Raw genomic sequence first — 13,354 nt, 5'->3', positions numbered from 1 at the left:
CTTAGTCAACTCATAGAAACTCATTGTTGGTTCTGTTATCATGGCATACAGCAGCTCATCACCATCACAGGCAGGGTAGAGCCAAGGTATAATAATAGCATAATGATCAGATCACAATTATTGATTAGTTTCACTGCATGTGTTTGTGAAGCATGCATACAACGCAGGCCGTTGTTATACTTACGGGTACGTCCACGTACTTTGAAGCGGCTTTCACCTGCAAACAGAACCAAAATGTTGAATTGAGAAATGTCATCTCCTATTATAAAAACAAACAAAAAACGTTTATATAAAGTGCTGAATCAAAGACTTTGAGACAGTGGGACAATGGAATATCAGAACCTCTAATCTCACCGTGAAGGACATGAATGAGGAGAAAAGAGTGCCTTCGTCATATCTTGAAATCTTAGCCAGTACACTCTCCAGAATGACCACAAACTGCAAAACAAGGACAGAAGGATTAATCTGGCATCATTACATCATGTCATGCAATAATAATAGTTATTTGTTGATATTTGTTCTGTCTGTCTGTAAATGTACCTTCGCAACCAAAAGCCCGATCATGTCCTTCACACTTTCCTCGATCAGTTCATCTATCTGGGTGTGGTACTGTTTCTAAAATGAAGGAATGGAACAAATGTAATATCTGGATCAATCAACACTGCCTGATTTATACTTATTGTGCACCAAGTCGCCAACCAAGTACTGTATATAACCCCCAGAGGTTGCTAGAGCTGTATACAGTAGATCTTCTCTCATGGGGGTCCTTGGTATATCTTTTCAAATGGGGGTCCGCAGTGTCAATTTGGGGGTCCTTGACATGAAACAGTTTGAGAACGACTGCTGTACATTGCCTCAAGCATGCTAGCTGGGGATAATAATAATAATAATAATACTTTAATAATAAAGCTTTATTTGTATAGCACCTTTCAAGAACAAGGTCACATGAAGTGCTTAATAGAAAAGAGCGCAAAACATAGCGGGCATCAAAAAGGCACAAGATACAACACAAGAAACACACACAAAAAACACAAAAAATAAAACAACAGTGGATAAAAAAAACAAGAAATAGAAAAATACATAAAAGACACAACAGTGAATGATTAAAAGCTTTATAAAAGTGGGTTTCAGGAGCGATTTAAAACGAGCTACCGAATTGGTAAGCCTGATCTCCAGAGGCAGAGCATTCCACCGTTACTATGCAAGACAATTGCTTTCATCACTTCATAGCTGTCTATGTTATTTTGCATGGCTGTGGTTGAACACATACACAGCTTAACGTCAGGAAAGTTACATGACTGACCCACCCAGGTGATGGCAATAATACTAATGACCGTAGTCTTACCGTGCAACATGAAAAAGCCTGCCGGGCAGCCATTTCCTTGTATTTCTAGTTTATTTAAATAATGTCATGCACATTTGTCCAGTGCATAGCCTATACTGCAGGCTAGATTTCTAAGACATTTTGATGCTCTTGCTACTGAAATGATCGTTATTTATATGGAGAAATCCATATACTGTATCATTTAACATGCATCTCAATGTGTGAGAAGGACAGCTTGCCCTGTCTCCTCGCTGCTAAGGTGCCTATTGGACAAGGACGGGTTGGGGAGGGACTTAGTGAAGGGCTAATTGCAATATTCAACGCGTGAGTAGATGAAGGCATGATAACTTTAGTTAAGATGAACTCGTAAGAAATCACCAAGATTTGACTTTTGGTGACAAGTTTTTGAATTTTTGCGTGGTGTTAGGTATGGGTAGGATATAAGGTTTTCAAAAAGCTGTGAAAACAAGTTGGGCGCTAGTGGTCTGTTTGCACTGACTCAAATATTAGATAGGTATAGGTATGGTTGAAAACCAAAATAATTGATAAAATAGATTTTTATACTAAAATTTCATAACAATTGTGCACTTGGTAAGTATGTTTTGAACTTTGGCATTGTGTTAGGTATGGTCATAACGTTTTCAAAAAACACCGCAGGTGAGTTATACTCGCGCCTAGTGGATTGTTTTCTACATAATAGGCATTTTAAGCTCCAGGCAGCCATCGTGGATGCCATCTTGAAAACAATGCCTTTCTAGTTGTTCTTTTTTCCCAAAATGTTAGTATGCTATTTATAGTAGTAGTAACACCCAATAGTGTGTAATACCATTGGAAAAACCACTTCTATCAATTATTTGGGATTTCAACCAGACCTATCTATTATTGGATTCATTGTAAACCGACCACTAGGGGGCGAGCAAAATTAGTTTGCAATGTTTTTTGAAAACATTATGCCCATACCTAACACCATACCAAATTTCAAAAAGTAGTTACCAAGTGCATAATTGTTATGAATCTTTACATATTAAATCCCAGTTTATAGGCATTTTAGCTCATGGCAGCCATCGTGGACGCTATCTTGAAAACGATGCCTTTCTAGTTGTTCGTTTTTCCTAACATTTTAGTATGTTATTTAGCACACAATAGTAACTAGTAGGCGTGCCCTACTAGTTTGCATAGCTTTTTGAGAACCTTATACCCATACCTAACACCAAAAGCCAAATCAAGTTATTATGTGAGAGCTGTCAAAAGGTCCAAAGTGGACGGTACCTCTTGTCCCATCTCCATAGCACAGAGCTTAGCGGACTGATCCTTGGCATCGACCATCACGTTGTACATGGTGCACAGTGTCGGGGTGATGCGGAAGTCTGTGGACCTGCTGCTCTTTGTCAGCTTGTTCTCAAACGCCATCCGAGTGCTGAAATGTCATCAGAAAGGTACAGTAACATGATAGTGCTTTATACCGAAGTGATAGAAACAAGGTGCAAAATGATGCGTTCTCCACATGTATCTCTATTGTGCATGTACGTAGTCTTTGGCTCTTTCTTTCTGTTTTTCTCCATACACCTCTCTCTCTCTCTCTCACACACACACACACACACACACACACACACACACACACACACACACACACACACACACACACACACACACACACACCGTTTGACGCAGCTCTCGATCATGTCGCTGGACATGAGCTTGATGCGGTTGTCCAGGTGCTTGGCAAAGTCCTCTTCGGGCCAGTGAAGGTCCCTGATGAACGTCTGCAGGGCTTCCAGCTTCCAGAAGAGGTCCTCTGACGCCCCAGAGCCATTGCTGCCAGTAATCCAAACACAAATACACACACAAACACACCCAGAGGTCAGAAGTTGAGGGTCACCATGCCAGACAAGAGGAGTGGAGGTGGTGGGGGGGAGGGAGGGATGGCGGAGGGAGTTGCGGAGGAGGATGCTGTTCCTCCACACCTCACCCCAGCTTTCTGTACTCTGACCATACACTGACTGGCCAATCCAAAATGTTCCAGCTAGTGGACAATCACAATGCCACTTATACAATGATTTGTGGCGTTTAGGCAGTCAGTGTATAGGGGGTGAAGGGGGAGTATAGGCTACTACAGGATTTCACTGAAACAAATCAATAACCACGCCATTTACACAGTCAAATCCTCAGTGTTAATATTTCCATTTGTTAATTAACACTCAGTATTGAACAGCGTAGACTATGATTATTGACCAGTGTGAATTGAGCACATGCAGGTAGGTAGTACATCACTGTAGATACAGTGTAATCACAGTGGGCCTTAACAAAGGAATGGGACATACAGATTTGAAGGAGAGCACATGAACATTGTGTTCTGTCTAAATAAAATAAACAGATCTCCAAATCGCTTCGTGTGGACGAATAGACTCTTATCACCATCACATGCTCTCTCTCAACATCCATGTCCCCTGGTGGGTGGGGGGTCCAAGGGTATTTTTCAAACACTTCATGCAGATATTTCTGAGGGGGTTTCCATCCTCAGAACTCGAGGGGTTGGGGGGGAGAAGTGATGCAGGGAGGGCGTTGAGGGTAAGGGGTTATTATTTAGGGAGGAAAGCAGGAGCAGGGAACGTTCTCTATACGCTGGCTGTTTCGCAACTAGATGGACCCAGTCCAGTGTATATTCCAACTTCTCCTATACCATCATTTGAATAGCACCCCAATCAGACAAGCCTCTGCTCTGCACTTTATTTTTTGCCAAGGACAGGGACAGACCATGATATGAAAATCTATGCTAGAATTTACAGTAATTAATACTAAGGTTGAGAGATACGTATATTGTTCAGCAGAAAGTTGATTGCTATTATATTTCTTTATTTTTATTTTTTATGTGAGGGGGTGGGCGGGTATCCTGCACAATCAATTCCCAAATAGGCTCAAAGTAAGACTTTTGCGTTTGGTCTGTATCTCTGCACCTCAGCTCAACAACATGCATGTTGAGAAAAAAGGGTGGTCTTCAGCCTCTCATTTTAGAAGCAGAAAACCCCACCTACTCTAGCACCTCTTAGAGAGCTCTTGGCATGAACATGACTTATAAGATAATGTAACAATACCAAAAAAAGGTTCCTTGGCATTGACAGATATTTTGATGAGCAGCAAATATGTTTTATGTGTGTGTACCACATTTGACAGATTAGTATTTTATTTTCCTCTGTAATTAACAATGACCTTTGGCTATATGCATCTTCATACCAAGGCAGTCTCTGCTTGTGCAATAATTCTACAGTGAACTTGTTGAATACACACTCAGAGGCATATATAGCATCCATCCATGACGGGGTAGAAAAGCTAGGCATTTGAGGAAGGTTAACTGATAGTCCAGATACTGGCACTGGCAGATTTGGTACTTTGGGAATTTGGAGGCTGACATTTGGTAGATTCACATTGGGCAGATTACTTGTTAAACTCCTGCAGAAAAGACAGACAAAAAGAAAAAAAGAATCCATAACAGTGGTAATATGGAAGCAGCAACAAGCCATGTGTCATGACATTTGACAACAGGTGAAGTCACATAAAGAAAATACAGCACACATAAACAAAACCGACATTGTCTAAGGCACACTTAAAGTAATACAAATACAAAAACAAAACAAAAAAGACCTAAAGAGAGAGCAGCTGGACTCAAGAGACACACATATACTGCATTATATGAAGTGGAAGAGAAAGCAACATAATTATTCAAAGCATAATTACTATTTAATAATTATTATTTAAGACAAATTAAATCCCTGTCTTTTGTTTAGCTTAACACATCCTACAGTCCTCTTGATCTTAGTAAACAATGCAAAAGTAAAAATGTTAAAGCCATGAGAAAATAAATAAATAAATAAATAAATAAGCATATCAAGGCTGAAAAACCTGTCAAGATAACAGACCGGAGATCGTCTCTCCCTGGCAACGTGTTAAAACACACTATAGGGTTAGTTCACAAACAAAATCACAGAAATATTATGTGTAAACATAACGCCCGGTGTGTAAGATGCATTCTGTAGGCTACATGAGTCCCACACGAATACCAATATTTTAAAAAGAAATACTCCCTTTAAAGGAAAATAATAAGTTCTATCTAGCTCACTTTTTAAGAATGACCTAGAGGAGCAACTGCTTCTCCCAGGCTCTCAGAAGTCTGTCTTTCAGCCTGGCGTCTTCCACCATGCTAGAGAATAAGAAGAAGGCTCCTTACTTCACAGGCTCCCAGGATTCACGTTCAAAGCCCCTGTGAATTGACTGTGCGATGGAGGACTCCATCAGATCAACATATCTAACCACCAGAGGAGCATACAGGTCCTGTAGGTGTTTGTGGAACTTTCCATTGCACAGATGATCTGTTGATTAGAGAGAGAGAAAGAGAGACAGAAAACATTGACGTGAATTAGGGCATTCACTTCTAGTCATTTTTACTAGTTGACTAGTTGCCTAGTTTACTAGTCGACTAGTCGACTAGTTGTTTAACTACCTATTATGTAAAAAAAATAATAAAAAAAAAATAAATAAACTTAATAATAAATATTTGTACATTGAAAAACTGTGTACATGGTGACTATAACTATAATCTACCTGATCTTGAGGCCTACAAAATTGGGAAAAAAATAAAACATTTTTTTTTCTTATCAACTAGTCAACTAGTACCAACAAGGTTGACTAGTGGATTTACTAGTCGACTAGTTGCTTAATGCCCTAACGTGAATGCACAATCGTGACACAAAGTGGCTTGAGTGTGCAGTGTGCGTTCAGCGAGAGCTCACAGTCAGTCCGAAGGAAGTCGTTGAGTAGCTGGAAAAGGGGGAAGCTGTCCCAGCTCTCTGGAGACTGGATCTCCAGGGCCGCGTCCATTTCCAGGGCATAGAGGGCCAGGAAGTTTTCGGCATGCTCCACCATGAGGTCTGTCCACCACGCAAATGCCTAGAGAGACAAGGGAGGAAGCGAGTGAGAACTGGAGCCCCCAGAACACATGGAAGGTATGCTGTAGGTTGGACTGAGCTCAAATCAACTGGAGCTTATTAGATTTGAAAAAGGAAAGGCCAGTGAATTCCTGGAGTCAAATAGGATTTTGCCAAGCCCTGCGCCAGTTCAATATGTATTAGGTGTCCTCTGGGTTCTGGCTTTGTCAGAAATGTATTTGTGTCTACATATATTGAGTGAACTGCCAGAAGCCATATAAGAATTCATGAAGAGAGGTACTTCCTTCCAAGGGCATGAAACACAAGGACTACAATTTGTAGGCCTGTGTGTGTGTGTGTGTGTGTGTGTGTGTGTGTGTGTGTGTGTGTGTGTGTGTGTGTGTGTGTGTGTGTGTGTGTGTGTGTGTGTGTGTGTGTGTGTGCGCGCGTGCGTGCGTGCGTGCGTCGTGCGTGCGTGTGTGCACGTATGTCATTGTGTCATGTAGCAACTACAGTACGCTCTCTGTGAAAGCTCAGAGTTTGAATCAATCCACAGCTCTTATTGATTAGAACTTTCAAAGTACATGGTTATTTCTCATCATTTGCCCAAATCCATATCTGTACATAAAGTTAAAAAAAAGAGTCGAGAATGTGTGCCTTGCTTTATTCATGACCATATCAATAGAGGGAATAATGCTTTTATCATGCAAATGTGGAACTCCCAGCATGCTTTGCCTTCCAGCTTGGAGATGAGGTTCCACCATTCACATTAGTGACACACCCATCCACATTATTCAATTGATGTGAATGTGACTCATGCAGTATGCTGTTTTAGGCCAGACTTACTTAGTTGTGTGCCGGTGTTGCGCACACTATAAAATATCACTACACTACAGTAAAAGCTCAGAATTCACTTTTAGATCTGCTATATTTCCAGTGCGCGACACAGACTGCAAGAAAGTATAATCAAGCCTATAGGCACACCAAAGACTGCAGCACACAGCATCTCTAGTGTATTCTCCTGTGGCAGATCCAATTAGTTGGTAACGACATTCAGATACATATTTTTGGTGGTGCAGCTCCGTGCAGCTGAGCGGGCTGCACGGAGGCAGTCTTGGCTTGACTCATTTTTCATTTAAAAACTGTCATGTTGCCAAATTTCAGAGGGGAAACACGTAGACACCAATTTATACTTTGTTGCGTGACAATGTTGCATGCTGAAAATAGCCGATCTACAAGCTGACAAACAACTCGCGCAACAAATTATAAATCAAGCCATAATCTTTTCTCCATTACCGCTGCGTAGCATGCTCTTGTTTCCGTTGCAGTTTCATCCATTATTTGCCTTTATCATCTAGAATGGTAGTGGGAACCAGACTTACCTGACTACTTACCTGCCTCCTACACACGCACACACACACGCACACATGCACACACACGCACACATGCACACGCACGTCCACACGCACGCACGCACGCACGCACGCACGCACGCACGCACGCACGCACGCACGCACGCACGCACGCACGCACGCCCACACAAACACACACACACACACGCACACACACTTTGCCTGACTATGCGACATTGTTGAAGAGCAACAGGCAGAAAATAAAGCTAGTCTCTCCATCACATTCAAGGAGCGATTGTGTGGGTTTTGGGGACAGGGTGGATATACGGGGAGGGGGGGGGGTTTCAACAGGCGAGGATTGGTCACATGAACAAAGGCAGACAGGCAGAGGGCTGGTTCAGCCCTGAGGCGGCTGTTAAGGGGCACAGACAAGGTCCTGGCTGTACAGCAAACCCGCTGCTCAGCCAGACAGGCCACGGTGCTGTGCCAAAGCAGTGGTTTCAAGGGAACAGTCCTGGAGTAGTTAGCTGATGCTTGAGGGGGGCATATGGCACCCTCTATCGAACATGCACAAACCATTATGGCGTTGGGGAGACTCTCATTCAGCTTTCACTACATACCTCTTTTCCCTGCTTGGACAGTCACCAATATGAACAGAGAGGGACACAGGGAGACGTACACAACAGAAATGTATCTTTGAGGCATTTCTTTCATAGGGCTTTTGTAAACTGAGGCGAGAGGAAGCGTAGTGATGGAAGAGAAGCTGGGAAATAATGCTGTAACGAGCGTGGACTGTGAACTCAAACATTGGATGGAGGAGTAAAAGAGATGCTTATGGTGAATTCAACTTCGAGGATCACATGAAGCATACTTCGGGGATAGACTATCGGTTCAGCATGCTCTGAGAGATTTATTTTTGTTTTTAACTTTTTTTTCATGGTCCCATGAACATGCTATATGATCACAATGTGTTTATGCAAGCTCCAATGGTTTACATTTTCATCTCACTCATTTCTCTCACATCTATGCCCAAACGGCCCCACCACCCCTATCTACTGCTTTGTTCCTGCCTGGGAGGTGCCTCTTGCCTTATTGACGCACATGCGATACAGGGGGAATTGTGATGGGGACTGAAGAGAAAGAGAAATAATGATACTGTACCGATTGATCTCCAGAACTTGTGACTGCCGCCTGTCAAGCATATTCAGAGAGATACAATAAATCTGCTTTATCTCTACGACTCTGCATTGGATCACGCTTATACATCTATACATGCTCGTCATGCTTCCCTATCAATTGATGTTTCGCACTGTAGTATCAATGTAAGTTTAAAGTGATTTTGTGGCTTTTGGATTGTTTTTCCTCTGGTGCACAAAGGATCATTGTGGAGGAATGTAATAATCTTGATATCACAAGCTATTAAAGTATTCTATATTTTACAAAACAAGGGCTAATGTAAAGAGCATGCAGTAGTTATGAATAACCTAGTTTGATATTACCGTTGTACCTACTGCGCGCTTACTTCAATCGAATATTACCATTTTCCCAAGGCACCGAGTGGTTTATGTAACATTGCACCACTGAGCCATGAATTATGAATCAGAGGAGGGAACAGCACACACTGTATCACTTCTCTCATATTTACAGTCTCTCGTCTCCTCAAAGATTGTGCTCTGATATCACGCTGCTATGGACTGCGCAACTCCAATTAAGCCTTCTTAAAATGTAATCTATGTCTAAAAGGGGGCCCTCTTCAGTTACCCATGCATGAAAGCAGCTTTATTTATAGACATCTGAAAATAAAGCTAAAGCCTAATTTATAGTTCATTGCATGGCAGCGGCAGCTCGCCGGAAATAACTGAGAACCGGAACGATTTCAGTTGAAAAGTCAGTTATTTTCAGCGAGGAACACTGTCGTGTGACAAAGTATAAATGAGACCATACTCTCCACGCTGCTGGGCAGGTGGAGATAAGGAGAGAGAGAGAGAGAGAGACTGTTTTGAGGAGGAGAGGTGGAAAAGGTTCCCACTCACCTCCGCATGGTGTTCCTGGTTCTGCTGGAGGACTTCTATGACTAACTCCGCCAGGCGAATTGTTTCCTCCAGCTTTTTGGCAGGCGTGACTAATCGGCCTGCATTCTCTAAAGCAAAGGGATGAAGGTGGGGGGAATGTGTGGTTAGTCAAGCACAGAAAGGCATGCTGGGGAGATTGTAATTTGTATTTCTCGTACGCTATTCATGAAACTATTTGATCTGTATATGATTTATTATAGATAGAATTGAGTGTTAACCACTCTCACCCTATAGGTGTCAATATTTTGGGCATGTCATTACAGACGAAAATGTTCCAAATTGAAATAATACAAAATCTTACAAAAATATCAGATCAAGTTCATAACACATCAATGATGGTAACATCATGCGATGCATTGTGAGGTTGTAGAACGGCTATTTTTGAATAGCCAAAGAACAGAATAGGACATGTTCTTACCCTACCCTCAAACACAAGTTAAGAAGTTATACCATTATTCTTCTTGTCCGGGTCCCCCAGGCATCTATCCTAATGTTTTCCCTCTACAACAATGTCTTCACCCAAAATAGAAGATTTACAACAATTTTACAAGATCATTTTAGACTATTTTCTCCGAATGTTCGCCTATTATGATATGCCCAGAATAGGGATGCTACAGTAGGGTTTACGTGATTGCCACAAGCAAAATGCTTTTAGTGTGGGCATTTTGGGTTGCAAGCAAACAGTGACGCAACAGTGAATATTGTCTGTAGTGGGACCTTGACACTTGTGCTGGCAGAATACCAGGCACAAGAACAGTGGCACTGTGACTCTGTGAGACATCAAGGATCATGCAGCTAGTGAGTGCAGAGAATAAACCAAACAAATGAGGGTCTGATTCATGGCATGGCCCCAAACCAATATGCTATTTCAGCAAACATACACTGTAAGAATAGTCTGCTGTTATCCGACCACTAGATAATACGCTTTACAAGTTGTGCACTGTTTGAGAATGTACAGAGCTTTATTGTGGTGACCCTATTGGTAGTGGCAGGGCACAGGTAAAAATCACTATTGTGGTAAAACAGACATTAAAATAGGAGGATCATCTTTTGAATTAATTTTAAAAGAAAAGGCGCAAATTAAGTAAATGCTTGGTTTGTTATTTTGCCTTGATGGGTTATCATTGCAGCTAACAAACCAGTAGTCTGAAAAATAAAGCTTTTAATTGTAATAGTATGTGACGGTTCTGGAGACTATTCTCACAGTGTAAAGACAGTGGTGTTAGCCATGCAAAATGTACCAGCTGTTTCTGCCCTACTTAAAGTTGGCAGAAATATTGGTGAAATTATCTTAATATAGGCAATTTTATTAAATCCATATGTGCTGACAAAATGAATTGATAGACATTTGAATGTGATGAAATGAGGTTACCTAAACATTACACCATATGTGGAATGATATCTGAACATGTACAGTAACTGAATGACTGACACAAATCAAAAGCACATATATAAGATACATGAATTCAAACAACCTTATACTGTAGGTGAATAGCTGCAATGGCTGAGTATTGCAATTCTATTGTTTATATGTTTTGCTAATTTCCTCAGATGGCCAGTCGTAGCAAAGATTTCACTATTCCCTAGCCCAGTGGTTCTCAAAGTGGGTCCATATGGACCCTCAGGGTTCCTTGAGGGGGGTTCGAAATGGACCCTTACAGCAGGGGTTCTCAACGTTTTTGGCCGGGGACCCCCGGAAATGCTTTGGCAATGTCTCGGGACCCCCGCCCCGCCCCCTCCCGCCTCCCGAAATTGACTGCTACAATAACCTTAAACCATTTTGGGCGGGAACCCCTTTTGGTGTTTTAAGCATTGTTATAATTTAGCTATTGAAAAATAGCAGATCTACAAGCTCATAGCGCGCCACCGAGTGGCGCGCTACGAGCTTGTAGGTCTGCTATTTTTGAAAAATCATGAAAATAATTTGGGGACCCCCTAAAATAATTTGGCGACCCCCCGAGGGGTCGCGACCCACGGGTTGAGAACCCCTGCCTTACAGGTCTGTAAGTCAGAGAGTTTACAAATGGAACCAAATCAACCTTTACGGGCCCATTTGGTTCCAGTTGTACACTCTCAAAACCTTTGAGAACCAATGGCCTAAATAGTAAATAACTATCTACTGTGAGGTTGTTGATATTACTTAGTTTGAGAAACCCTGACCTACATCTCATATTTAACTTCAGACAACACTCTCTCTAAAGTTTATGCTTGTCTCTGCAGGGAGACCAGGCAGGACAGAACCTGGGTACATTTAAAAGAGTCAATGTAGTTGGATGATATAAATCTATATGCCATTACCTACAGATTAAAGTTCTGAGTGTTCATTTAACTTTGAGGGTGTCCAAATTGAACTAAATGGACCCACAAGGGAGTGCCCATACGTAGGTGTCCATTTCCATTTGTACACTCTCACAAATACAGAACACTCATCAGAATGTTACTTTGTATGTAGTAATGGAAACAAGTGTTATCTCTGCCATGTTATAATGTAAGGCAGAACATACAGTAGGATCACCATTTGAAGAATCTATTATAGAAACTGAAACAAGAGGTTGTGTTGATTATTATTTAGTTAAATTACAAAATGTGAGGGATCTGATAGGACAAGTGTATTATTAAATGTAATGTAGGCGGTCATGTGTTGATGACATATGGTATTAATAACTTAAACTACTCCCATACATTCCTGTGCCAAAATGTGGGACCTTTGCATTGTGCTAATGATGATAGTAATACTGATCCATATCTTCGTCTGTTTTGTTTCACCTCAACACATAGCAAAGCTATAATGTATGGGTTTTGTACGAGACTGTATTGCTTTACATTCTTTCTTGCAAACTAGCAAGGAGATTACTGAAAATGTCTATGAATTTAAGACTGGACATGAGATGTTTTACATTTCTGGAGTAAACTAGCCTGCCTTGAATTACTACTGGATAAAGTAATACAATCTCCACAAAATGTTAGTGTAAATTAACAAACTTCTTACTTCAAAACATGCGTGGCCATTCGCAAACAAGTGTGTGTGTGTGTGTGTGTGTGTGTGTGTGTGTGTGTGTGTGTGTGTGTGTGTGCGTGCGTGCGTGCGTGCGTGCGTGCGTGCGTGCGTGCGTGCGTGCGTGTGTGTGTGTGTGTGCACGCGCTGTGCCTAAGCCACAAGTTAAACATGGGTTCACCTGGATCCTTCTGATCCTTTTGACCTTTCTCAACTTCAGCGACAAAAAGAGAAGAGGAGAGATGAAGAGGAGATATTTAGTGTGTAATCTATGGTTATTTTCACGTTACGGGTTAAAGCTTAATGTTGTTATTCATCGCCATGTGACCCTTTGAGTCCTTCTGCCAGCAACCTTTCAGCTCCAGGGAGTGTGGTTTCTAGGCAACGGACAAACATTACAAAAACAGAGACACTGAACCACGTCCCCCTGTGGAGAGTTTGGAAAGTAAAAGGTGACAACAGGATGTTTGTCAACAGACAGACAAAGGTACAGGAACAGTTAGAAACAACACAGAACAGTTGTAAGGGTCAAAGACAGGACACACTGGTGGTGACTGGAGTTGAACAGAACTGAAGTTACAACACAGGAACTGTTTCATGTTTGTTGTTTTTAAATTTAAATACCCCCCCACCCCTGCCCCCCGCTATGGACCCCAGTCCTAGAGTGACTCTGCCAACAAGTCACAGTTTAG

The 13,354-nt window shown here is 41.7% G+C and overlaps 2 protein-coding genes across 5 annotated transcripts in view; one reads left to right on the top strand and one right to left on the bottom strand.

Moving 5' to 3' along the window:
• The window catches only part of cadpsb (Ca2+-dependent activator protein for secretion b), a gene marked incomplete at its 5' end in the record, with an annotated part of 108,424 nt that overhangs the window by 12,121 nt on the left and 82,949 nt on the right, over positions 1–13,354 (bottom strand). For 3 of the 4 annotated variants that reach the window (XM_079509183.1, XM_079509184.1, XM_079509185.1), the window contains 8 exons: positions 185–217; positions 355–438; positions 541–615; positions 2,594–2,741; positions 2,984–3,139; positions 5,547–5,688; positions 6,109–6,265; positions 9,629–9,735. In XM_079509183.1, coding sequence (XP_079365309.1) covers positions 185–217; positions 355–438; positions 541–615; positions 2,594–2,741; positions 2,984–3,139; positions 5,547–5,688; positions 6,109–6,265; positions 9,629–9,735 — 902 coding nt within the window. Of the gene's footprint in view, positions 1–184; positions 218–354; positions 439–540; positions 616–2,593; positions 2,742–2,983; positions 3,140–4,609; positions 4,772–5,546; positions 5,689–6,108; positions 6,266–9,628; positions 9,736–13,354 lie in introns of all 4 variants that reach the window. The other variant, XM_079509182.1, reaches the window with a different exon arrangement.
• The window catches only part of cplane2 (ciliogenesis and planar polarity effector 2), a 395,788-nt gene that overhangs the window by 380,795 nt on the left and 1,639 nt on the right, over positions 1–13,354 (top strand). The window lies entirely within an intron of this gene.

Source organism: Electrona antarctica (genome assembly GCF_951216825.1).
Source record: "Electrona antarctica genome assembly, chromosome: 9".
Lineage (NCBI taxonomy): Eukaryota > Metazoa > Chordata > Actinopteri > Myctophiformes > Myctophidae > Electrona > Electrona antarctica.
This window is presented reverse-complemented; position numbering and strand designations above follow the sequence as displayed.